The sequence below is a fragment of the Sphaerodactylus townsendi genome, linkage group LG10 (assembly GCF_021028975.2).
Source record: "Sphaerodactylus townsendi isolate TG3544 linkage group LG10, MPM_Stown_v2.3, whole genome shotgun sequence".
In the NCBI taxonomy this organism is placed as follows: domain Eukaryota; kingdom Metazoa; phylum Chordata; class Lepidosauria; order Squamata; family Sphaerodactylidae; genus Sphaerodactylus; species Sphaerodactylus townsendi.
The window spans coordinates 87138072-87164172 of record NC_059434.1 but is presented as its reverse complement, the minus strand read 5'-3'; the positions used below and the strand labels follow the sequence as shown (position 1 = coordinate 87164172).

General features: G+C 52.9%; 1 protein-coding gene across 1 annotated transcript in view; it reads right to left on the bottom strand.

Annotated features, from left to right (window-relative positions):
* Positions 1-9110, bottom strand: part of VAX2 (ventral anterior homeobox 2) — a 53303-nt gene extending 44193 nt beyond the window's left edge. The window contains exon 1 of the mRNA XM_048509822.1: positions 8410-9110. Coding sequence (XP_048365779.1) covers positions 8410-8674 — 265 coding nt within the window. The 5' untranslated portion in view covers positions 8675-9110. The remainder of the gene's footprint in view (positions 1-8409) is intronic.
* Positions 9111-26101: the final 16991 nt, after the last annotated feature.

Sequence of the window (26101 nt, the reverse complement as noted above, 5' to 3'; positions counted from 1 at the left end):
TCTGGAGGCATCTAGACCACCCTTTCCTTTAGGATCCATGGTTTTACTTGAAAGTCCTGCCAGGGAAGGCCCCATAGACTTCACCCCACCAGCTCTGCTGCTCCACACCTAGTGGAAAGGCCTTCTTTGGAAGCAGCCCTGCCGAAGAAGAAGAGATGGAAGAGGAGGAGTTTGGATTTATACCCCACCTTTCTCCCCTGTAAGGAGATTCAAGGTGACATACAACCTCCTTCCCCTTCCTCTCCCCACAACAGACACCTTGTGAGGCAGGTGGGGCTGAGGGAGTTCTCAGAGAACTGTGACTGGCCCCAGGTCACCCAGCAGGAACAGAGGAGTGCAGAAACACACGGTTTGGACCAAGCTCTGGATTGGCCCCTCTGACACTGTGCTGTAGCGTCCAAGAGATCGACAGAGGGTGTAACTGACAGCCGAAGATGGTTTCTAAAGCCCCGGAATCCGGTGAGAGATCATGGAGCCTCCTAGACCCCTTCCACACATGCAGAATAATGCACTTTCAATCCCCTTTCAATGCACTTTGCCGCTGGATTTTACTGTGCGGAATAGCAAAATAGCACTTGCAAACAATTGCGAAAGTGAATTGAAAGTGCACTATTCAGCATGTGCGGAAGGGGCCTTAGACAGGAAAGGTTTTCCTGCCTGCTTAAAAGAGAGAAGGCCCTTCTCTGGCCCACCCCAGAGGGATGCCCTCTTTTATCTCTAGGAGCAAAACCCCAAAGAAGAAACGGGGCAGTTCCCTGGGAATGCGCACAAGAGAGGCCTCCTCTCTGGATCTGGGCCACAGAGGAATCCCCCTTCCTGGAGAGCAGTTCCTGCAAATGACCACCCAGGACTGCAGGGCTTGTCCAGTTACTCCTGGGGAGACACTGCTGAGTCTACTCATGCTCAACTGAGAAGGGAGCGGGTTTGGAGAGCCACCATCGGCTCCGGTCCACTCAGTCCTCCTGTGCTCCATTTGGCTTCTCTGCAGACTGGAACCAGACTCAGGCCTACTCCGAAAAGTCTCCCTGAAACCAGGAAGACCCACAGGCAGATTCAAGGGGCATGATCCGGGGCAGGGGGCCTCTGCAAGCTGCATTCAAATGAGGGGGGGGGCGTGCCATGCGTTGCCCCTGCAGCTCAGAACAGATCTTGCTCCTTCGCAATTGCCAGACCCATCCCACCCTTCAGGACTGTTCCCTCTGCAGCCACCTCAAGAGCTACAAGGGGGAGGGGGCCGGGAGGGGAGAGGAGAGAAGAAAAATGTGACCCGGATTATTTTCAGAAGGAAATTCTTGGCCGGATTTCTGAAATGAAGATTTGAAATGTAGATCTCTACAGCTCGCTTGGCGTTTACACAGGTGGATATTCAGCTCTGACATACATCCATACGTCATCTGTCTATCTACCTATAATTATTATTATTATTATTTCATTTTATAAGATCCTCTTCGTCTCTCGATATCCCTATCTACCTATCTTCATTATTATTATTTCTTTTTATAAGATGTTCTTCATCTCTCGATATCCCTATCTACCTATCTTCATTATTATTATTTCATTTTATAAGATGCTCCATTTCTCTCTATCCCTATCTACCTATCTTCATTATTATTATTTCATTTTATAAGATGTTCTTCATCTCTTGATATCCCTATCTACCTATCTTCATTATTATTACTTCAATTTAAAAGATGCTCTTCATCTCTCTCTCTTTATTATTATTATGTCAATTTATAAAATGCTCTTCATCTATCTATCCCTATCTTTATTATTATTATTTCAATTTATAAGATGCTATCTATCTATCTATCTATCTATCTATCTATCTATCTATCTATCTATCTATCTATCTATCTATCTATCTATCTATCTATCTATCTATCTATCTATCTATCTATCTATCTATCTATCTATCTATCATTTCAGTTTATAAGACACTTCATTTGTCTGCTGTTGTAATTATAATTAAATGTTGTTTAATATCACAGTTGCCAGTTCTTTAGCTGGTTGTTGGCCTTTCATTACAACTGGAGACTCACCCAGAGGCCTAGGAGATGTTTTCGGGTTAGCCTGCCTGCGAATCCCATCAGAGCTGCCTTCTGAATTATACAGAGGTTGATTTTTGTCAATTTGAGGGTGTTTCAAGTGCCGCTTATTATTATTATTACTATTATTTCAATTTATAAGACGCCATCTCTTTCTCTCTCCCCACCCCCCCACCCCCTCGTAATCTGGGTTCTCTGGTTTCGTTGCCAATCCATTTTGCAATTAATCTTCCTGCAAGGCATTCTCCTCAAATCTAGGTTACTCCTGTGTGCCTGCGTGGCTTGAAAGCATGAATCCCGCGCCCAGGCGCAACCCAAAAACGGCAAACAGTGGCGCAGCCCCTGGCCCCGAGGAATTTTGGCCTCCTCTGGATCTGCCGCCATAATAATGTTGTGGGAGGCCATGGCTGGGATTCTGCAACCAGCGGGGCTTCTGAAGCCCATTTCGAATCCGAATCAAACGCTCTTCTTCGCCAGCGGGATTCTGGAATAAAAGGCCAGGGGAACCGGAGCCAGGCCAAGCCAGAGCGTTGGGCGCAAAGGCCTGGAAGGGGCTCCTGGGGGTCCGGGCCAGCTTCGAAGAACCGGCTTGTTCCCCGCGTTCCGACAAGGCAATTGGGCCGGCGCTCGGGTCTGGGGGGCCAGGGGACGGTCCGGTGGGGCCCGGAGGAAGCAGTCGAGCAGGCGCCGCGCGCTAACCGACGGGAGGAGCCGCCAAGGAAGGCCTGGGAGGGCTTCGGACTGGGAGTTCGATCCTGGGCTCGGCACCCCAAGGAAAGGACCGGTTTTAGGCAGCGCGCTTTCCCCTCCCCGCCTGCAGGACACAGCACCGCGTTTTAAGGAAAGCGAAAGAAACATATATTGTTTTAAACCCCGCAGATGTTCCGTGGGCTCGAACCCGACCTTGAGGCTCTCAATGGGGCAGTTATGGGGTTTGATCCCGGTTGGGGGACGTCCCGGGAACTCTGGGCCACTTCTGGCTCCTGCGGTCTCTCGGGGGGGGGGGGGGGTTTTGGCGCGGGACTAATTCTGTCCCGAAATCAGGAGGGGGAGTTTCTTCCCGTTCCCTTCCAGACGGACCTTCCCCCTCGCTCTGGCGGCCATAATAACACTATAGGAACGGCAGACAGCCCTCCGATCGACGCTGTTGAGCGCTTTCCATGGCCTCCAGGGTCTTGCTCTCGAGTAAGCCCTGACTTGGGGCTGGGGCCCCCCGGCCTTTCTGTTATCGGCCTCTGCCGAGTTTCCAGGGGTCCCCTTTCTTGAATTTCGCCCCAGATTTGCCAAAAGAAGGAGCCCCCCCGAGAAACCCCGCTGGAAAATGTTCTCAGCGTCCCCAGCAGCCAGAATGTTATATAACGGGAGGCGGCAGCACTATCGATGCTATTGAGCGTTTCTCGGTCCCTCCAGCGCCTTACTTCCGAGTAAGCCCCGGCTTTGGGGTGCATACATAGGTAAAGAGACTGCAGTGGCCCAGCGACCTCCGTCTGAACCCGGGCTCTCCCTGAGGCTCCTTCCGCACAGGCAGAATAACGCACTTTCAGTCCACTGTCACAATTTCACAATTTCACTACCAGTGGGTTTTGCTATTCCATTCCGCACAGAAAAACCCAGCTGCAGAGTGCATGGAAAGTAGATTTAAAATGAATTATTCTTCATGTGCAGAAGGGGCCTTAAAGTATCCTTCTAATAAACCCCCGCTTCGGTTCCAGTCCCCAAAAGGGTGAAGTGTCTCTGCCCACATCGGTCGTACCAAAATATATGTGTGTGTGTGTGTGCGTGTGTGTGGCCTTATTTCCCTTCCCTTGCGATGGCCAAAGATGGTGGCCGTGGGAAGCTCGGGGTGGGGTGGGGGCATCTTCTGGGAAACACCCCCCTCGGTTGGTAGCGTTTTGGGTCAAACCTCAAGCGGAGGACCGGAGTGGGCGGCTTTTGCTGATGGGGAGGGTGGGGGGGCCGCTATGGAGGGTCCGGGATCGTCTTTTTAGACCAGCCAACGTCTCTGGAAACGGGGTGCCGAAGAACCAGGGAAGACTCGAGGTGGGTGGGTGAGTGGGTGGGTGGGTGGGGCTGGCTCGAGTGTCCCAGAGATTCCAGCCATCCAAGGCCTGCTTCGGATCGTGGCGAAGGGGGGGGGGCATTCTCTGCCCTCACCCACCTGCCAGCGCAACCACATAGGCCGCAGTCGCTCCCTTCTGCTGCCCCCCCCCACCAGAAAACCTCAGTTCCGCGCTTCTCTCCCCCCACCCCCGATCTCGGCTGGACTTCCAGGGGTCCCCCCCTCCATTCTTGGATTTCGCCCCGGATTTGCCCAAGGAGGCCTCCCAGAAGCCCCGAACTGGAAAGGCTGCGGGCCCGGTCGGGAAGAGGGCGAGCCCGGCGTGCCCGGGTGTCTCAACCGGCCACCAGCTGTCTCCAGCCAGAGGCCCCGATCCGGAGAGTGTTCAGGCCTCGGTGGACGCCTCCTGGCTGCAGCCTCGGCCCGGCGGCGCGCTCAAAAGCCCAGCGCGCTTTCCAGCCCCAACCGGAGGACGGCGAAGGGCCTCGCTGCACAAGGCTGGGGAGGTCAAGGGTGCTCTGGAGCAAAGGCCCACGGCCCCTGTTGGGCGTTCCGGCGTCGCTGGCCCTTAACGGCCTCGAGGTGCGCGGCGCCTCTTTTGTGCAGGGAGCGCGAGGCCGCGCGAGTAGGGGCTTTCCTCGCTGTCCGTCCGCACAAACACACAAAACCTGCCCGGCTGGTCTATGCAGCTACAGGGCGAGCTCAACGGTGCTCCAGCGGCCTGCAAAGCGGAAAACCGCACACAAAACGAAACCGCGCGTCCTGCAAAGTCCCACGGTTTTACGCCGGGGGGAGGGGGGGGGGAACCGAAGGGAAACGGGGTGAGCGCTCCCCTCAAAGACCCGGCCTCGTTCTCTGCTCGGCGGAAAAATTAGGGGAGCGACCCTCAAAGGCCGAAAGCCGGTCGGGGAAGAAGGCCCCTTCCGCAAATGCGCAGCCCTTCAGATAATTTCAAAATAATCTTGCCCAAAACTGTGAGCCGGCTTCTGCTTGTGACTCTCGAGTAGACCCACTGTTAGGAAATGAATTATTCCAGCTGGAGCACCTCGCCTCGCCGAATCTGTTCTTTCCAAAATAAATACGCACGGATCCCCTTTCTTTCTTTCTTTCTTTCTTTCTTTCTTTCTTTCTTTCTTTCTTTCTTTCTTTCTTTCTTTCTTTCTTTTTCTTTCTTTCTCTCTTTCCTTCTTTCTGTCTGTCTGTCTGTCTTTTTCTTTCTTTCTTTCTTTCTTTCTTTCTTTCTTTCTTTCTTTCTCTTTCTCTCTTTCCTTCTTTCTTTCTGTCTATCTGTCTTTTTCTTTCTTTCTTTCTTTCTTTCTATCTGTCTTTTTCTTTCTTTCTTTCTTTCTTTCTTTCTTTCTTTCTTTCTTTCTTTCTTTCTTTCTTTCTTTCTTTCTTTCTTTCTTTCTTTCTTTCTTTCTCTCTTTCCTTCTTTCTGTCTGTCTGTCTGTCTGTCTATTTCTTTCTTTCTTTCTTTCTTTCTTTCTTTCTTTCTTTCTTTCTTTCTTTCTTTCTTTCTTTCTTTCTTTCTTTCTTTCTTTCTTTCTTTCTTTCCCTCTTTCCATAATTTCCAGGCCGCCATGAGACACCCCCCCATCCCACCCAAGGCCAGTTCTGCAGACCCTCCGGGCTGTGTAGGGCCGGGGGCACCGGAAAACCCCACATCGAGAGTCTGGAGATGGGCGAGCGCACCAAAGCAGGAAAGCGGGCCACGCTCGCCTGGTTTGGCGGCCATGAGAAGGTCCCCCGACTCTGGGAAAAGATCCCCCAACAACGAGAATATTCTGACTTTCCCCGGGCGGGGAAACTGACCACGGCGGCGCGCTGGAGAAAGAGGAAGGGGGATTCTTGCAGAAACAGAATCGCAGGCCCAAGGCCCGGCTCGGCCCTCCAGGCCCGGCCAGCGACGGCACCCGAGGACGCCCCCGGCCAAAGGCCTAAGAGCCAGGCCACCCAGCCTAAAGGCCCAACCGGGGCAAACGGGCCTAGTGGTTATCCGAGCTTGGGGACGGTGAATTGGAGGCCTGGTCTCGGGCACCGGGCAGAACCAGCAGGCTGGCACCTGGACGCTGCCGGGCGAACCGCCCTTCCTCAAGAGCAAACCAAGGGGCAGCCAAACCCGCCGCACAACACGCCCCCCCCCGCCAACTCCAAGGGGTGTGGGCCCACCCAGCAAAGCCCCGTCAAGCCTGCGCCGACTTTTGCGTAAAATGGGACTCAAAGCAGGCTGGGAGGCCCACGGTCGGTCGGAGGAGGCAGATTCGCAAACAGACCCCAAGCAAAGCGGCCGCCTGGGGGGTTGTGGGTCGTTGTGCGGCCCTGGCCTGGCAGATCTCGCTCCTCACGTTTCTCCTGCATCCGTGGTCCGGCATCTTCCGAGGTGGATCCCACAGAGAAGCGCGTTACACGATGTGTCCAGCGACAAGGGTCCTATTACCCATCTGTCCCATACCCCCCTCTATTCCAAATCTGCTCACGTCTCTCTGTGACGCGCCTCTGAAGATGCAGCCACAGATGCTGGCAAAAACGTCGGGAGCAAGATCCACCGGACCCGGAAAGCCCACCCCAACCAGTGAGCCCAGCCCTGGACCGCCTTCCACAAAGCAGGCGCCCATTCTCGGGGAGCCGAAGGAAGGAAGGAAGGAAGGAAGGAAGGAAGGAAGGAAGGAAGGAAGGAAGGGAGGAAGAGGGAAGGGAGAAGGAGGGAAGGGAAGCGACGGGAAGGGAGGAAGGAAGGAAGGAAGGAAGGAAGGAAGGAAGGAAAAGGAAGGAAGGAAGGAAGGAAGGAAGGAAGGAAGGGAAGGAAGGAAGGGGAGGGAGGGAGGGAGGGAGGGAAGGAAGGAAGGGAAGGAAGGGAAGGAAGGAAGGAAGGAAGGAAGGAAGGAAGGAAGGAGGAAGGAAGGAAGGAAGAAGGAAGGAAGGAAGGAAGGAAGGAAGGAAGGAAGGAAGGAAGGAAGGAAGGAAGGAAGGAAGGAAGGAAGGAAGGAAGAAGACTCTAGTCCTCAAGGCTCCCCACGCGCTGCAACAACAGGAATAATCGGAAGACAGACCTCCCCCCCACACAAGCGCGGAGGGGGGGGGGGCATTCCCTGCTTGCTTTCACCCCAACGCGCCTTCCTTGTGCTTGGGACTCAACAGCCCCCCCCCCGGGGTCCGGTATCCCGCATCTCCAAGTCGAGGCCCTTGAGACAGACACTTCGAGGGGACTTTATTGACTGGGGTGTTCGAGGGGACTTTATTGACTGGGGTGTTTATTTCAAAGGACCCCCCCCCTTTTTTTTTTTTCCTCAACGGGGTCCAGCGAGGTTCGGGCTTTCCTCTGGAGAAAGGCCGAGCGTCTGCAGCCAAGCGGGGGTGGGGGGGTGGGGGGACGCAGCCCGGCGACGCCTTCTCCTTCCCAGGCGAAAGCGTGGGGGAAAGAGGCGGGGGGGGGGGCGCTGAATGGCGTTTCTCTGGCTGATGCTGCAGTGACGCCGTTTCCCTGCGACGAGCGTGGCCAAGCCGAGGAAGCCACCTGGAAAGACTGCCAGCCACCCGCGCTCACCAGATCCTTCGCCCCCCAAGCCCCCCCCCCCAATGCGACGCACCTCTTTGCCCTTTGCGGCTGCAAGGAGGGCGCGCTGCCTTTCCCCAACTTCCACCGCATCCTCAAAGCGCCAAGGACCCACAACCCCCCCCCCGCTCCACCTTCCTGCTGCCTGCAAGATCCCAGCCTCCCCCTTTACAGAAACTCTGCTGCTAACTAGTCAACCCCCCCCCCCCCGCCCCAAACAGTTATTTTTGTGCGCCCCCAAAGCAGCAGCCTGCAACGCCGCGAGGGTCTTCCCCCGGGCTTCCCTTGGCCGGCTCTGATAGGAGAGGCGGAAAGAAGGTGGGCGAGGTTTGGGGAGGGCAAGGGGGGTAGGAACCAGGGGGCCCCCAAAGACACCCCCCCCCGCGGTGGGGAGCCAGACGCAGCCCGGGAAGCCCGCCTGGAGACGCCCGGGAAAGGAGGTCCGGGCTGGCTAGCGGCAGAAGCCAGGGTTGGCAGGATTCAATGTGTTGGGCCAGCAAGCTCGGGGGCTCTTGGGGGCAGGCGGGATAGATGGATGGATGCAGAGGTCAAGGGGCCTTGGGAGGGGGTCAAAGAGGGGGTCGTGCGAAAGCGCCTGGACCTCGGGAGGGGAAGGGAGGCAGTATCCCACGTGTGGAGGGGAAAGAAGCACCCTGGCGATAGGGGCTGGGGGGGACGGGAAAGAGCTGTCGGGGGGGGGGGACTTGGAGCCCAGGGGGTCGCCGCTGGTGGGGGGCATCCCCTCCGCTTACCTCGCACCAGGATCCGGCGACAGTAATCCGCCTCGCCGGCGCCCACTTGGCTGTCGGTGTCCGGGGCGCATTCCTGGGAGGAGCCCGGGCTGGACGCGGAGGTGCCGGCCGCCAGCTCCTTGAATCCCGCTGTGGCCCCCCCAGCTCGGAGCTTGGGCCCCCCCAGGGCCGCGCGGCTCTCCTTCGCCCGGGCCCGCTCCTGGGGCGCGGCGGGGTCCTCCGGGAGGAGGGCTCGGCTGCCGGCCTCGCTCCCGCCATCGCTCATGCCTGGGGGCGCACCGGCGGGGCCCCCCGGCCCGCGGCTCCCCCCTCCGCCTGGCCTCGCTCAGCTCCTCTCCGACGGCCCCCCCCCCAGCGGGGTCAGCAGTCCGGAACCGGCTGCCCCGAGATGGACCGGGCCACGCGGACCGACCCCATGACCCGCCCCCCGGCCCTCCTGAAGCTGCCCAGAGACCCTCCCCCAAAGTCGGTTCCTGTCGGCTCCTCCGGTCCAGGAGTTCAGCGGGGGCCCCTGGCGGGCTCTGCGCCCCGGCCCAGCCCCGGCCCCCTCCGCCTGCCTAGCGGCCCCCTGCGCGCCCCCGGGTGCGAGTGCAGCGGCTGAGCCGGCCGGCCATGCCCGGGCATCCCTCGGCCACCTGCGCCCCTGCCTGGCTCCGGCTCGCCCGCCTGCCCGCCCGCCCGCGTCTCCCTCTGATGAGCGAAGGCGGAGAGAGCAGCAGAGCGCAGCGCAGCCCGGCCAGGCGGCCCTCCCGCGCGCCCGCCCCCCCCCCCCCGCCGCCTGGGCCCTCCCCCTCGCAGCCTCCAGGTCGGACTTTGCGCCGATGCACAGGGACTGGCCTTCTGGCCCAACCTGCGGGGACGGGGCTGGCGGAGGGGCGGGGGGAGGAGGGAGGAGGGAGCCGCAGCCAAGGCGGGGGGGGGGCATGGCGCTCCCCCCAGACCCTCCGGACTTTCTTTCTAGCTCACGGTTGCTTTTCCTATTCCCCCAATGCCCATGTTGGCGGGGGGGGGGGGGAAATGCGCTCCCCCCCGCCTTTTTACAACCAGGGGGCGGGGCCTCATCCAGAGAGAAGGGGAGAAAGTAAAAGAGCGCGTTTAAATGGCCCTGCCGGCCGCGCACGCCATTTCCTGCTCGGGAGTCCCGAGGCGTTCATTGGCGAACAAAGAATCGCCCCCCCCCCCCGCTCGGCCACTCAGGAACCTCCCCCCCCACCTCCCCCCTCCTGAAGGAGACTCCCTCCTTTCAGATTGGGAAGGGGAGCTGTCCCCAGTGCAAACAAACCAAAAATAGTGATACTAACAGTAGTAGTAGTAATAGTAATTTGTGCTGGAATCCATACTAGTGCTAAGCTGATACATGACAACGTCCCAGGCCTCTGGGTGAGGCTGGAATGGTGATGAAAGACGCAGCTGTGATATTAAGCAAAATTAAGTAGTAGTCAGTCTACTAGTAGTAGTCGTCGTCGTCGTCGTCGTAGTAGTGGATTAGGACATCCTAGGTTCTTGATAAGAACTTGATGGGTATAAAGGCCGGGATTGAAGGTCTGGTGTCTGGGAATAATAGTTACAACAACAACACTGTAGGACATCTTAGGTTCTTGGTAAGAACCTGATGCCCATGAAGGCCAGCCTGGGCTGAATATGACGATGATGATGATGAGGAGGAGGAGGAGGAGGAGGCAGCCCTGCTGGGATCCGCACGAATACTATGCCCATGCATTACAAGGTCCCGGGCCTCTGGGTGGGGCTCGAACTGTAATGAAAGGCCAACAACCAGCTACAGAACCGGCAACTGGGAGAGTAAACAAAATCAAAAAACAACAACAGTAATAGTAACGATGGGACCTGGTGGAAAAAGGAACCCAGGAATATGTCTGGAGGTCAGGTAGGGCAGTTCTTGAGCTTCGCTGACACAGGACTTCGGAAAAGCAACGGCCCCCATCCGCCCCCACTCACCCAACCCTAGGTGCCCACCTGCCCCCAACGCCCGGGCAGGGCACATCCCGCTTCGACCTGTGCAGCCAACCGGGGCGGCCGCCCGGGTCCGGACCCTCGAGCGAGCGTGGCCGGAGGGACGGCCAGGCCGGCTGCAGTCTCGGGCTCCCGGCGAACCGGTCAGCCGGGGCCAGCGGGGGAGACTTTTTCCTGGGCCAGACGCTGTTTTGCAATCTTGCATTTCAGGGCGGGAGGCAGTGGAAGGAGTGGGGGGCACCGGTGGTTTGTGTGCCCGCAAATGGGACCCCCCCCCCCGCCCATGGCTGGGCAGGCACCCCCTTTCTCCTTTCTGTGAATCCATCGCTGTGGGAGAAGCCGCGAAAGGAAAGCCAGCGTAGGCCCGCCGATGGAATTGCCTCCCCGCCTTCCCTTCTGCTGTGAGTAATTTATGGGGGGCGGGGGGGGGGAGGCAGGAGGAGGCTGAGAACAGGACTTGGGGGGCTCAGCCCAGAAACGCTCTTGGGCCTCACTAGCCCCCGGGGGCTCTTTTCACTCCGAAGGCCCCTGGAATTGCGCGCAGAAGGCGCTTGCTCGTTTCCTACAAATGCGTAATGGTGTTTGGCTGGACATTGGGCGCCGGAGCTCCTATTCCCACCGTCGCTCGACCAAACCGCAGGAAAGTCTGCCCTTTCGGGGGTTCGGCTCCGTTGCCACTCCCTCGGAACCCCCCCCCCCCTTACTCCCATGGAGACCGATGTTAGCTGGATGGGGACCTCCTCCGTCGGCCAAACGCAGGGCTTTCCTCCGGCCTCACTCGCTTGTCCTGAGTTCCCGTTTATAATGTTGCTCCCCCTTTGGTTCTCCTTTCATAAGCATAAGCATAAGCATTTTATTGTCATTGTGCACGCACAACGAAATTTACAGCAGCATTCCTCGATGCACACAATTTCAGACTCATACAATTTCAGACTCATGCAATTTCAGACTCATACATCATCATCCTCCACCCATCCCTACATAGCCCCAAATACATCAATATGAAGCAGCGGAGTTTAGCATAGCCACAGCTCTAGAGTAGAAGCTGTCTCTAAGCCTCTTTGTCCTAGTTCTGAGGGCCCTGTACCGTCTGCCAGATGGTAGCAGTTTAAAAAGAGAGTGTGCTGGATGAGACGGGTCCCTTAGAATATTTTGGGCTTTATTTAGACTTCGGGCATTATAGATTTCTTCCAAGGAGGGGAGAGGGCAGCCGATAATCCTTTGTGCAGTAGTGATCACCCTTCCTTTCGCTTTTATTCTGTTTCCTTCACACTACCATCTTTTTGTGCCCCGGCTTCCTTTTACCAGTAGGGGTTGCTTTTACTCCTTTTGGATACCCGCGTTTCCCCGAATATAAGACAGTGTCTTATATTAATTTTTGCTCCCAAAGATGCGCGATGTCTTATTTTCAGGGGATGTCTTCTATTTCTGCGTTCTGTTCGTCGGGCCTGCTTCCAAACAAACACTTTGCTACCTCTTACTTTTGGGGGCTGCCTCATATTTCGCACTTCAGCAAAACCTCCACTAGGTCTTATTTTCCGGGGATGTCTTATATTCGGGGAAACAGGGTACAGGCCTGCTGTTCCAGTATGTTTTACCCGACGCTATATTTTACTTTGCTTTCTATTTCCCTTAAGCGGGTCTGGCTGCCCACCCTCCCAACTGCTTCAGGGATCTCCTCTGGCGACTCGCACCCATGAACCGCTCCTGTCTCCAGAACTGTGAAATCTTGGCCACGTTTCAGGGCTCGCCCTCGATTGCAGGCTGGCTTCCGCCCCTGTTTTTCGAGTCCTGCAGCCCACGGACCCTGCTCTGCTATTTCCCTTGGGGCGGGCGCTTTGCGAAATTGAATAAATAATAATCATCATATTTGCCCGGTGCAATCTACCTGGAGCTGCAGCGCCAAAGACTCCCTATCAATGACGTACCCCAAAGGGCTGTCGTGGGTGTTGTCTTTACAAAAATAAAACCCTGCGCGTGCGGGGGGGCGGGGGGGGAGGTGTTTCTGCACACAAAATGAAACCATATTTCTCTGACCGGCCTGTGCTTGGCTTTTTTCCTTCTCCAGGTCCCGGACAGAAGGGACTACGCGGGCTAGAAAGAAAAGCGGGGAAGGAAATCTGTCTGGGGTGGTCGGAGAAGCAGCTCCGGAGCCCCGGGAAGGCCGCGGCTATTCAGGGGGCTCGCGGGTCGCAGCGGGGCGGTTGAACTTCGGAAAGCCAGCGAGCCCCTCGAGTTTGGGCTTCCCAGGACTCTCATTCTTCGCCGGAGGCTCCAGTCTCCGACTCTGCCTGCAGCCTGTTGGGGAAGCGCCTGAAATCTAGCCAGGGGGATTTCAGATCCGGCTATCAGAGGGCCCGGCCGAGGGGGAAGCTCTCCCGAAGGGGCTCTGCCGGGGGTTTTCCCATCGGAGCTTGAGCAGGAAAACTTCCCGCCGGATCGACCCCATACCCTTTCCTTACCGAAGGAGACCCCCAAACTGGCCCCAGTGCAAGGGCTTTCTTCCTTCCTTCCTTCCTTCCTTCCTTCCTTCCTTCCTTCCTTCCTTCCTTCCTTCCTTCCTTCCTTCCTTCCTTCCTTCCTTCCTTCCTGCGGTTTAAGGTTTCATTGGGGGGGGGGATTGCTTAATACTGGCCCAGTCTGGTCTTCGGGGTGGAACTCGGCTCAGCCAGCAAGCAGAGAGAGAAACCGAGCCTGGAGCAAAGGGAATTTTAATTAGGAACTTGGACTGACCCCTTCCGCAGAAAACGATAATAATAAAAGCTTTCTTTCTTTCTTTCTTTCTTTCTTTCTTTCTTTCTTTCTTTCTTTCTTTCTTTCTTTCTTTCTTTCTTTCTTTCTTTCTTTCTTTCTTTCTTCCTTTCTTCCTTTCTTCCTTCCTTCCTTCCTTCCTTCCTTCCTTCCTTCCTTCGGTTTAAGGTTTCATTGGGGGGGGGGGGTTGCTTGATACTGGCCCAATCTGGTCTTCGGGGTGGAACTCGGCTCAGCCAGCAAGCAGAGAGAGAAACCGAGCCTGGAGCAACGGGAATTTTAATTAGGAACTTGGACTGACCCCTTCCGCAGAAAACAATAATAATAAAAGCTTTCTTTCTTTCTTTCTTTCTTTCTTTCTTTCTTTCTTTCTTTCTTTCTTTCTTTCTTTCTTTCTTTCTTTCTTTCTTCCTTCCTTCCTTCCTTCCTTCCTTCCTTCCTTCCTTCCTTCCTTCCTTCGACAAATAACCTGGCGAGCCAGACTGCACGTTTCCCTGCTACATCATATTTCTCTCTCTCCTCCTTTCCTCAGAAGTCGCAGCTCCCAACCAGTCCGCCTGGCAGTAAACGAGGCCAAGAAACGGCCGGATCGTAAAGTCAACTCCGGGGATTGGTTCTGGCAGGAATCGGCTTGTATTAATCCGGCTACACGTGGAGGTGCACCGGAATCGTTTCTTTTCCGGGTTCAAATGAACAGATCTGCGGGTTCCTCGTTGAAAACTCCCGGGGCGAACTCGGCTGCCGGCCGCCTTCCTCGCTGGAGGTGAACATTTGATCCATTACAATTTGGGTCAGTGGCGCTCACTTCAGGAGCGCTGACCTCAATCCGGAGTGACTACCGATTCCAATCCAGTTTACCTGGCTAGGACGGAGCTGGTTCCTGCCGGGTTTGTGGGGTTTTTTTTAAACATTTTTTTTTTCTGTTTTCGAAAAATTTGCGGGACTCACAAATACTCGGAGCCTCTTCCCCAACTTCCCATGGCAGGTTGTGGGGTTTTTGCTTTACAACCCGAAAGGGACGCCTGGCTGGGAAGAAAGTCCCCGGGTGGGAAGCTTCCAAAGAAGGCGCGGGGACCCCCTTTTCATCTCCTACATGTGCCCCCCCCCCCGGGGGCATTTGGGGTCTCTGGCAAAAGGAGGTTTGATTCTGGCAATCTTCGGCCGTCTTCACGCAAAACAGCTGGGTCCGTCCTCCCCATAGAGGCGGCCAAACCTCGCCCCCAGCCTTTGATTTCCACGGCAGACCCCCAGCCTTACTTCGTCTAGGATACGCAAAGAAGCGACATTGGAAACGTTTTCTAGATGCTGCTTTTGGAACCCCGTGCGGCCGGCGGTCGGAGCCGGACTTCCCGAAACGTTTCATTTCCCGGCCATTTCATTTCGGTTACTAAATAGCAGCTCGAAAATAAAGAACCCACCCGCATTTTCCGAGGAAACGCAGGCAGTTGCAGAGAACAGCGATGTTGGGCTGTAGGAAAAGAGCCGAGTTCGAGTCCAGCAGCAACCTTTGAAACCATCAAGATGGGGGGGGGGGGTGTGAGCTTCCCAGAATCAAATTCCTTTTGTCACATACCCCAAAATGCAGCTCAGGGCACGTGTAGGGGGTGAAAAAGGGGACCCCCGCACTTTCTGGGCCTCATTTCATTTGCTGGAGGCCCTTTGAGCAGTCTGTATGCCAGAATCTGTATGCCAGGGCAACCTGCGCGATTCTGAGCGAGGATCCTGCCCCAGCCGCCCAGATCTCTTGGTAGGCCGGGGCCAAGCGGGCCAAAAGTACCTTGGGTCGGTTTGGAGAAGTTCTGGCTCCGAAGCACATCGGATTCCTTCTCGCCCCCCATCGCCAGGGTCGCAGAGGGAGGGGTTGCCTGGACGCCCCCCCCCCCCCAGCTGCTCTTTTAAACCAGCTTCCTTGCTCCAGGGTGTGAATGGCCTCACACGGGTCGCTTCCCCTTAAAAAACAGAAAATGTTTATTTTGCACCCCCCTTTGGGTATTTCTCCTCTCCCTTCCCCCACTCATTCTCAGTTCCGTGGATCTTTCCTGCGGGCGCGAAACCCGATTTTGTGGCACCAAGGGCTTACCCCGAAATCCCGAGAACTGCTTGCCTATGTGGGGGCGGGGGCGTGGTGTCTGTGCCTCTGTTTTTAAGGACCCCAACTTAAAGTACCGAAGAAAAGTTTCCAGACCCCCGCACCACGGCCTTGGCCCCCCGTGGCTTCTTTGTTTTGATTTACTTCTCATGTTTATTGTCCGTCTTTCTCTTTGGAACTCAAGGCCATCGCAGAGACGGCGCCAAGAAGACACTCAGCAAGACGGGACGGGGTGGGGGTGGGGGGTGGGGGGCACTCAGTGAAATGGGATTTGGGCTGTAAAACCAACCAACAATCTAAACCAACGCAAAAAAAACAACAAACCCAGAACTGAAGCAAAGCACAAGTGTCAACACGACATATTCAACAATGCAAAAAATTACATACTAGGATCCAATTCACAGCAAGCAGTGATATATTTAGTGATGTTAGAATTTAAGCAAAGCAAATAAACTATGCAATAATTACCTACTAGGCTCCAATTTACATTAAGCTGTCCACAATGATACAGACCCCAGTCTCTGATCATTCCCCCAAGTCATTTAGTGAAGCTTTCAAAGTACCATTTTTTTTTCCCCAGACAACAGCATTAGAGGTCTTGGCGCCTTCTTTATTTTTATTTATTTTCCTTATTTATACTCCACCTTTCTCCTTTGGATTCAAGGCCGAATATGCAGAGCTCGTCCTCACACTCCATAGGAAGGGACTCAATAAACAATGGAAGAGGGTTTGGGTTGCAGAACCAGCCGGATTGCGAAAGGCCACAGTCCCGAATAATTTCCTCAAGTAACATTGGCCCCTTCCGCACATGCAGAATAATGCACTTTCAATCCACACTTTCACAATTGTTTGCAAGCGGATTTTGCTATTCCGCACAGCTGCAAAGTGCATTGAAAGTGCATTATTCTGCATGTATGGAAGGGGTCCCTTTGAGTCTCCTTACAGGAGAGAAAGGGGAGGTATAAATCCCAACTCTTACTTCTCCTCCTCCTCTGGCTTTAATTCACACCATTTTAGGGATCCCACCTTCCATTAACATGAAAAGGGGAACAACGAAAATGAGCTCAGACATTTCTAATATCGGTCATGCCCAGCATATCAATGGCTGAGCAGCACGTGTGGAGGGTGGGTTTTTTTGGGAGGGGGTGTCCATCGGGTGTCTTCAGGCAGGGACAACTCCGGGAAGGCCTGAAGCCCTGGACAGCCGTTCCCACACAGGGGAGGCCGCCTGGGTGGCCAGCAGTGTCACCAGGCCAGAATTTAGGGGCCACCACCCCAGAGGCCCTTCTCCAGAGCAGCAGTGGCGTAGTGGTTAAAAGCAGGTGCATTCTAGCCTGGAGGAACCGGGTTTGATTCCCTGCTCTGCCGCCTGAGTTGTGGAGACTTATCTGGGGAATTCAGATTAGCCTGTACACTCCCATACACGCTAGCTGGGTGACCTTGGGCTAGTCACAGCTTTTCGGAGATCTCTTAGCCCCACCTACCTCACAGGGTGTTTGTTGTGAGGGGGGAAGGGCAAGAAGATTGTCAGCCCCTTTGAGTCTCCTGCAGGAGAGAAAGGGGGGATATAAATCCAAACTCTTGCTTCTTCTTCCTGCCTAGGCAGGCCTCGTTTCCATACCTTCTTTGCAGCTGACTCTTTCGGGGATGGGGCGGGCAGAGAGCAGGGGCAGGAGGCTGCTGGGAGACTGTCGGGCGAGCCAAGCGGATCTTGGGGGTTCCTCGACCCTGCTTGAAGGGAACAACCTGGGGAAGCCGCCAGCCTCTTCCTGGGACCTGGAAAGATTTCACGCACCTCCGTCTTTTTTCGAGAAATGGGCCGGCTCCTTCCCGGAGGCCCAGAGCAGAGCAGCAGCCTGCCTGCCTGCCTGCCTGCCTGCCTGCCTGCCTGCCTGCCTGCCTCTCTTTCTTTCTTTCTTTCTTTCTTTCTTTCTTTCTTTCTTTCTTTCTTTCTTTCTTTCTTTCTTTCTTTCTTTCTTGAGAGTGTTCCTGTGTTATCTCCCTTTCTTAACAACAAAAAGTTGGCTTGCATACAAATAAAGTTGTAGGTAGAGTCACTTTTGCATTCCTTCATTCATTTACTTACTTATGACAACCCTTTCTCTCCCGTAGAGAGACTCAAAGGGGCTTACAATCTCCTCCTCCCTCCCCCCCACAACAAACACCCTGTGAGATGAGTGGGGCTGAGAGAGCTCCAAGAAGCTGTGACTAGCCCAAGGTCACCCAGCTGGCATGTGATGGAATGCACACGCTAATCTGGTTCTCCAGATAAGCCTCCACAGCTCAAGTGGCAGAGCGGGGAATCAAACCTGGTCCCCCAGATTAGAGTGCACCTGCTCTTAACCACCAGGACATGCTGGGGCCCCTTTTAATGGGACTTGGGTCAAGATGGTCTCCCTGACTGCCCACTCCAAGTCGTCCACCAGCCCGGCAGCCCTCCCGTGGCTCAGCTACGCTGATAAAGTTCCTGTGGATCGAGGAAGCCGGAAAATCTGGGAAGGGAAAAGGGCCTGGCCAATCTTCCATCCAGAAGAGAGCCCCAGCGCTTTGGAGCTGTCCTCCGCTCAGCTGAGCTCTGCCGCAGTTTATTCGTGCGCTGGTTATGGCCCCTTCTGCATTGCCAGAATAACGCACTTTGGAGCTGGATTTTACAGTGCGGAATAGCACAATCCGCTTGCAAACAATTGTGAAAGTGGACTGAAAGTGCATTATTCTGCATGTGCAGAAGGGGCCTGTGTGTATTTTATGCAAACTGCTGAAAAAAGAAGCAGAAGCTGAGGAGGATTTATACTGCACCTTTCTGTCCTGTAAGGAAACTGAAGGCAGATTACAAACTCCTTCCCTTCCTCTCCCCACAACAGGCACCTGGTCAGAATAATGCACTTCCAATCCACTTTCACAATTGTTAGCAAATGGATTGAAAGTAGATTGGGTGCTGTGTGGTTTCCGGGCTGTATGGCCGTGTTCTAGCAGCATTCTCTCCTGAAGTTTCGCCTGCATCTGTGGCTGGCATCTTCAGAGGATCTGATGTTGGGAAAACAAGTATAGTATATATATATATCTGTTGGAGTGTCCAGGGTGGGTGGAGAAACATTGTCTGTGAGTAACAAAGAAGGCAACCAGGTCAATAGTTGAGGGCATCTGAATAGAAGTATGAGTCTGAATAGAAGTATGCTATAGTCTTCATTGTTACTCATACTTCTATTCAGATGCCCTCAACTATTGACCTGGTTGCCTTCTTTGTTACTCACAGACAATGTTTCTCCACCCACCCTGGACACTCCAACAGATATATATATACTATACTTGTTTTCCCAACATCAGATCCTCTGAAGATGCCAGCCACAGATGCAGGCGAAACGTCAGGAGAGAATGCTGCTAGAACACGGCCATACAGCCCGGAAACCACACAGCACCCCAGTGATTCCAGCCGTGAAAGCCTTCGACAATACATTGAAAGTAGATTATTCTGCATGTGCGGAAGGGACCTGAGAGAGTCCAGAGAGAACTGGGATTGGCCCAAAGTCACCCAGCAAAAATGTAGGAGTGTAGAAACAAATCTGATTCACCAGATAAGAGCCCACCGCTCATGGGGAGGAGTGGGGAATCAAACCCGGTTCTCCAGATTAAAATCCACCTCTTTTAAGAACATAAGAACATAAGAACAAGCCAGCTGGATCAGACCAGAGTCCATCTAGTCCAGCATTCTGCTACTCGCAGTGGCCCACCAGGTGCCTTTGGGAGCTCACGTGCAGGATGGGAAAGCAAGGGCCTTCTGCTGCGGCTGCTGCTCCTGAGCACCTGGACTGTTAAGGCATTTGCAATCTCAGATCAAAGAGGATCAAGATTGGTAGCCAGAGATCGACTTCTCCTCCATAAATCTGTCCAAGCCACTTTTAGAGCTATCCAGGTGAGTGGCCATCACCACCTCCTGTGGCAGCATATTCCAAACACCAATCACACGTTGCGTGAAGAAGTGTTTCCTTTTATTAGTCCTAATTCTTCCCCCCAGCATTTTCAATGGATGCCCCCTGGTTCTAGTATTGTGAGAAAGAGAGAAAAATTCCTCTCTAACGACATTTTCTACCCCATGCATAATTTTATAGACTTCAATCCTATCCCCCCTCAGACGTCTCCTCTCCAAACTAAAGAGTCCCAAACGCTGCAGCCTCTCCTCATAAGGAGACCTTTTGACCACTACACTAGCTGGCTCTTGGAACCTCATAAGGAGACCTTTTGACCACTACACCAGCTGGCTCTTGGAACCAAGCGGGAGATCTACTTGTCCTTGCTACCCAGCCCAAGTCAGACCCCTGAGGCTGATGGTCAGCCTGCTTGAACCAAGAAGGAAGACAGAATAAAAAAAAGTTTCACCCACCTGCAAACTAATATCGTGGCTCTGGCATGTTTCCGGCCCCTTCTGCACACGCAGAATAACGCACTTTCAATGCACTTTGCAGCTGCATTTTACTGTGTGGAATAGCCAAATTCACTTGCAAACAGTTGTGAAAGTGGATTGAATGTGCATTATTATGCATGTGCGGAAGGCCCCCCCCCCCAGACATGCTGCCTCCTATGGCCCACTCTGGAATGGCCTCAGTGCACCCAGAGCCGATCAGGGTCCACCCATGTTGGGTGCTCCTGATGGCTGAAATGCTCTGGGTTGGCAGGCACTTTGAGGCATCTTGGTTGCTCTGCGGGTGGGCTCATGGGGGGGGGGGGAATCCAGATCCGAAATGGACGACTTGCTGTGTCAGGCAGTTGGTTCTCAAGGCAGAATCCATCATTCATGAAGGTCACAAACTCACGGAGCAGTTGCTGGAATGTAAGAAAATCCACAGATAGCCTTAGCGGAAGCCAGAATGCCTGCATCCTGAACTTATGCCCTGGACACCTTCGGGGTGAGGCGAGGGGGAAGCTGCTCAGGAGGACCAGTAGATAATCGAGCTATCCAGTTTTGCCTCCCTCTGAGAAAGGATTTCCTAGTGGTTAGAGTGGGGCCCCGTTCTTGGAAAACTTGGCTTCAAATCCCTACAGCCCTGAGCCCCGCAGGGATCGGACAGGATATGAAATAGAGATAAATAAATAAAAGTACAGGTCTGGAGTGGCCTGGGGCCAGTGAGTCTCTCTGCCTGGCCTACTTCACAAGACCATTGTGAAACTAACATAGCCTGTAAGACTCCCTCTGTTCCTCAGAGAAAAGATGTTGGATAGATCCTAGGTGCAGGACTGCTCAATAGGTCATGATTATTCCTAAGCAAGTGTATGTAGAAGTTCTGATGTGCTGCTTCCAATATTCCTTTGCTTCCAATATTCCTTTGCTACCTGGATGCTGGTAGGCCAGGATCAAATGGAACATGGTGTTCCACGTAGAAGGGACTTGCTGTTTCCCAGAGCAGGCAAACAAGGGATTTTCCCTCACTTGATTGGTAGGGTTGATATAAGATTCCGGGGGGAGGGCGGTATATAAGTGGAATCATAAATAAATAAATAAAATAAAATAAAGTTCCCAGTGCTTCACATAGGATTGCAAATGCAATTACAAATGAGATACAATTGCAAATGTAAATAAACTTCATACAGATGCATGCAAATGTGCCTCACCCCCTGTGACATGAACAAAATATATATGCCCCCCCCGCCCCCCCCCGCAAATCACACCACACTATCCCAGGGAGAGAAACACACCTTGCTGTGACCCGCCTCTCCAGAATCAGCCATAGGGAGCAGCAGTGGCGTAGGAGGTTGAGGAACCGGGTTTGATTCCCAGCTCTGCTGCCTGAGCTGTGGAGGCTTATCTGGGGAATTCAGATTAGCCTGTGCACTCCCACACACACCAGCTGGGTGACCTTGGGCTAGTCACAGCTTCTCGGAGCTCTCTCAGCCCCACCTACCTCACAGGGTGTTTGTTGTGAGGGGGGAAGGGCAAGGAGATTGTAAGCCCCTCCTACAGGAGAGAAAGGGGGGATATAAATCCAAACTCCTCCTCCTCCTCCTCCTCTTTTTCTTTTCTTCTTCTTCTTCTTCTTCTTCTTCTTCTTCTTCTTCTTCTTCTTCTTCTTCTTCTTCTTCTTCTTCTTCTTCTTCTTCTAGATGCGGGCAAAAACAGTGGCAGCAAGAACTAGCAGACCAGGGCCACACAGCTGGGAAAACCCACAACAGCCCCTGAAGTCATATAGTTTGATTTATTCCAGGCTGTGTGGTCGGTCTAGAAGTTCTTGCTCCTAACATTTTTGCTTGCATCCATGGCTGCCATCTTCAGAGGCAGGTCACAGTGAGCATTGCTTTCTATCCCTGGCAGCCAGTCCATTCCAGCAGCATCGAAAGCCTCCCATGATATAGTCTTGTCGGTCTGTCCAACAGGGCCCCCTTCCCAAAGGATCCCCCAGCAACATACCAAAGCTTGACTCCTGGGTTGTCCATCTTTCTCAGAGCCAGCCTGGTGTAGTGGTTAAGAGCAGGTGGATTCTAATCTGGAGAATCAGGTTTGACTCCCCACTCCTCACCCTGAGTGGCAGAGGCTTGTCTGGTGAACCAGATGTGTTTCCGCACTCCTACATTCCTGCTGGGTGACCTTGGGCTAGTCACAGTTCTCTCAGAACTCTCTCAGCCCCACCTATCTCACAAGGTGTCTGTTATAGGGACAGAAAGGGAACCGAGCTTATAAGCCACCTTAAGTCTCCTTACAAGAGAGAAAGTTGGGTATAAATCCAAACTGCTACTCCTCCTCCCTCTCCCCCTGAAGTCTGTTGGATGACGTTGGTCCACTTTGGGACAAGCCCAGTCTGAGTTCTCTCAGAACTCTCTCAGCCCCACCAACCTCACAAGGGGTCTGTTGTGGAGAGAGGAAGGGAAAGGAGTTTGTAAGTTGTGTTGAGACTCTTTTTGGGTGAGAAGGGCAAGGTATGACTCCAAACTCCTCTTCCTCCTCTTCTTCTGTTGACTTTTTCAGCCTCCGGATGCCTGGGATTGACCCTGCGACCCCCGCCCCAATACAGAAGCTGGGGGAGGGGGTAAAGGGGAAGAATTCTTTCTAGAGGGAGAATTAATCAGCCCAATGAAGGGAAAATGTGGCGTGCCAGAGAAGGTCAGGAAGGCTTGCCCTCTCCCCAGCTTTCCACAAACTATGCAAAACTGAATTATTCAAGAAGGCTTTTTCTGCACAGGGTTGCACTGTAGGAATGATTCACAAAGTTACTCCAGAAATGATCAGGGATTGGGGCCCACACAGCTGTGGATAGTATTGTAAGTGGGTTCCTATTATGCAATTTTCTCAACACTTCATGTGTGGTGTTAATTTCCATTCCATGCCCCCTCCCCTTCTGACAGTTTCCAGACTTCTAAAATGCTAATACAGCGCTGCGCTGCGGTGTAGTGGTTAAGAGCAGGTGGACTTTGACCTGGAGAACTGGGTTTGATTCCCCGCTCCTCCCTATGAGCTGAGGAGTCTTATCTGGTGAACCAGATGTGTTTCCGCACTCCTACATTCCTTCTGGGTGACCTTGGGCTAGTCACAGTCCTCTCAGAATTCTCCCAGCCCCACCTACCTCCCAAGGTGTCTCTTGTGGGGAGGGGAGGGGAAAGGAGTTTTTAAGCCATCTTGATTCTCCTTACAGGAGAGAAAAGTGAGATATAAATCCAAACTCTTTCTCTTCTATTGAACTTTAGTTGTATTAACTCCTCTGTGTAGTCCACCTTGAGACCCTTTGACTATAAATGAGACAAACAAACAAAAGAACAAAATTTTCTCTAAATGCACATTATCTCCAAAGAGGGTCCAAAATTTGGTATTTTCAATCAATTTCCTTATTTAGCGATTGGAATGGAATGGAATGCAAATTTTATTTATATACCATCGTCCTCCCCCCCCCCCCCACCCCAAAGGCTCAGGGCAGTGTACAACAGCATAATAGCAACATCAATCAGCATAACAACAACAACAATAATAATATCAACAACATCAATAAACACATCTCAAATATCAAAATATCAGTAATCATGACATAATCAACAGAATAACATTTCACAACACAACAGAATAATAACAGCATAACAGCACAATCACAGATTATAACATCATCATCATCAATAACCTTTATTAGGCATACAGAATAAAAAAAATAGAGGTGATGCAGTTTAAATATTAAACAGGTCGTGTTCCCTTTTGGTTCCGCACAGCAATCACTTGCAGGAGAAATTCAGCTGTCTTTTCCACTGTCTCCTGTTTTTTGCTGATGAGAAGTAAGTTCATTCGCAAGTCAGCTAGACAGGTTAGTGCTTTCTGGTATGTGGGTTGTGGTAGTAAGTATCTGATATCTGAATACTTAGGACAGAAGAAGATCGTGTGATTTAAAGTTTCTACTCGATTCAGGCAATGTGGACAGACTCTTTCGTTGGATGGCGTAGACTAGTAGCCGCCCCTCCTCTATTGCTGATCATAACATCATAAACATAATAACATACTATCAAACAACGAAAATAACAGTTGATATAACACCACGGCTCTGCATTTGAAAGCCACAATCTGGACTGTTTCTCTGGCTGTCACCAGTTGTCACCAGCGACTCCACTTTCAGTCTCTGCAAAGGAGCCCTTGAACCGGATCCCCCCAACAGTAGCCAGATTGGGTTGGGCTTGAGACAGTGCGGGGGGGGGGGGGGGGAACATTAAAAAAAAAGGTAGAGGTGGGGAAAGGGCAGGAAGGGACAGGAATTCCCTTTTTTACCAAGAAAAATTGGAGCGGGTTGAATAAAATCAGGACCCCATCCTGGCCAGCAAAATGATGCAGTCGGTTAGGGTGTTGTGGGTGTGTTCTGTTGGAAGAAAGGGACTTTACGCTGTTTCCTGCCTCGTCCTACAGAGGGTTTTTTTTTTACTAGCGAGCTAGTGGCTAGATAGGGACTTAGGAATGTGTCACCTTTACTCTATCATGCTGATGTAGACTGATACTCTCAGGGACTTTGATGTAGACTGATACTCTCAGGGACTTCCTCCCTGGCTTCCTCCTCCTTCTCCAACCTCTCCATCTTACCTTCACCATGCCTAGGGAGAGGATGTGTCTCCTACGCATCCGCCTCCATCCAGCTAGAATAGAATAGTTAGTGAACCTATCTCTCCACCTTTCTACCCAGAATGGAGTTTACTAATAAATACTCTTTTCATTAGATTAGAAACTACAAATGACTCTGACTTTCTTTTGTGTCTGAAGTTCTCTCTAGCCAGCTCAACCACGCGTGTGTGCTCAGGTAAGCCTCCCTGTGTTCAGCCTCTGTGCACTCTGCTACTTTTCAAGGGAAACACACGCACCAGGTGTGGTCCTCCCAACATGTTCCAGTAGCATTTTCTCCTGACGTTTCTCCCACAGGTAGACACACTCCACCTGTTTTGCTACCATCAGATCCTCTGAAGATGCCAGCCACAGATGCAGGCGAAACACTGGAACACGGCCAGACAGCCCGGAAAACCCACAACATCCCAGTGATTCCTGCCTGGAAAGCCTTCGACAATGCAGTCAGTTCTTTCCTTTTTTTCGACATGCGATGATGGGTGGAAATCTGTGATCTGTGAAATGGTGGAAAAATCAGGGCGGGAAAGTCAGGGATTTTATTAAACCATTTTTTTCTTTAAAGTGGAAAAGTCCAGGTAGAGCCTTTGGCCCCTTCCGCACATGCAGAATAATTCACTTTCAATCCACTCCCAATGCGCTTTGCAGTTGGATTTTACTGTGCAGAATAGCAAAATCCACTTGCAAACTGTTGTGGAAGTGGATTTGAAGTGCATTATTCTGCATGTGCGGAAGGGGCCTTAAGTTGTGTTGGCCCCACCTGGAAACGGTTCCAAAAGAATTCATAAGCCGCAAACCTCTCGGAAACCCTTGACCTTGAATCGAGGGCTGGAGAAGTTGGTGGTGAAGAAAGGGAGAGCTGCTATTCTGGCTTGTTTTTAACTATTCTTAGGAAGCTGCTTGAACCACGAGGAAAGGCGGGGTCAGGACGGTGGAAACGTTTTAATGAATTAATTAATTTACAAGTTCATGAAGAAAGCCGGAGGTTCCTGTTCTTAACCGCTTGGGAACCCCAAGGCTGCTTTAGGCCCTGGGTGCAAGTTTCAGAATCACACAGGATTCTTCATCTGCGTCTTGGGTCCTAAGGGACACATTTAGGCACATCGCACGAGGCGGTACAGAAAGAAGGGCGCAAAGGAGACGGCCAAAATATAGGACAGTGATGGCGAACCTATGGCACGGGTGCCAGAGGTGGCACTCAGAGCCCTTTCTGTGGGCACACGTGCACAGAGTTCATCATGTGGGGGGGACGGAATATCACACACACCCCCACACACATCTAGGCTAGCCTGGGCACGATCCTTTACCTGGGAGTAAGCTCGGTTGCTGGCAATGGGGCTTGCTTCTCAGTAAACCCTCCTAGGGTTGTAATTCACCCATTCGAAGCGTTGGATGGTTGCTTCACCAAGCTTACTCCCGAGTAATGCACGCCTCGGAGCCAACCATTTTTTCCAAACTAACACCTCAGTATTCAGGTTAAATGGCCGTGTTGGCACTTTGCAATAAAGAAGTGGTTTTGGGTTGCAATTTGGGCACTCGGTCTCAAAAAAGGTTGGCCATCCATCCCTGATATAGGAGTTGTTGCAGAGGACGTTTCTGCCCAGGCAATAGGATCGCGCCCTACCAAATGGGTCACAGTGTTCCTTGGATGAACGGTCAGAGGTCGTGGGCTACACCACTATGCTAGGACAACCGAAGCTGGGATCGCGCTGCGTTCGTTTTGCATCGTTTAATGTGGCGCCGGGTGGATACGGCTGCTCGGCTTCAGTTCTATCTTTGAGCTTTCTGGCTGTTGCAGACGTCGAGAGCCCTCATCA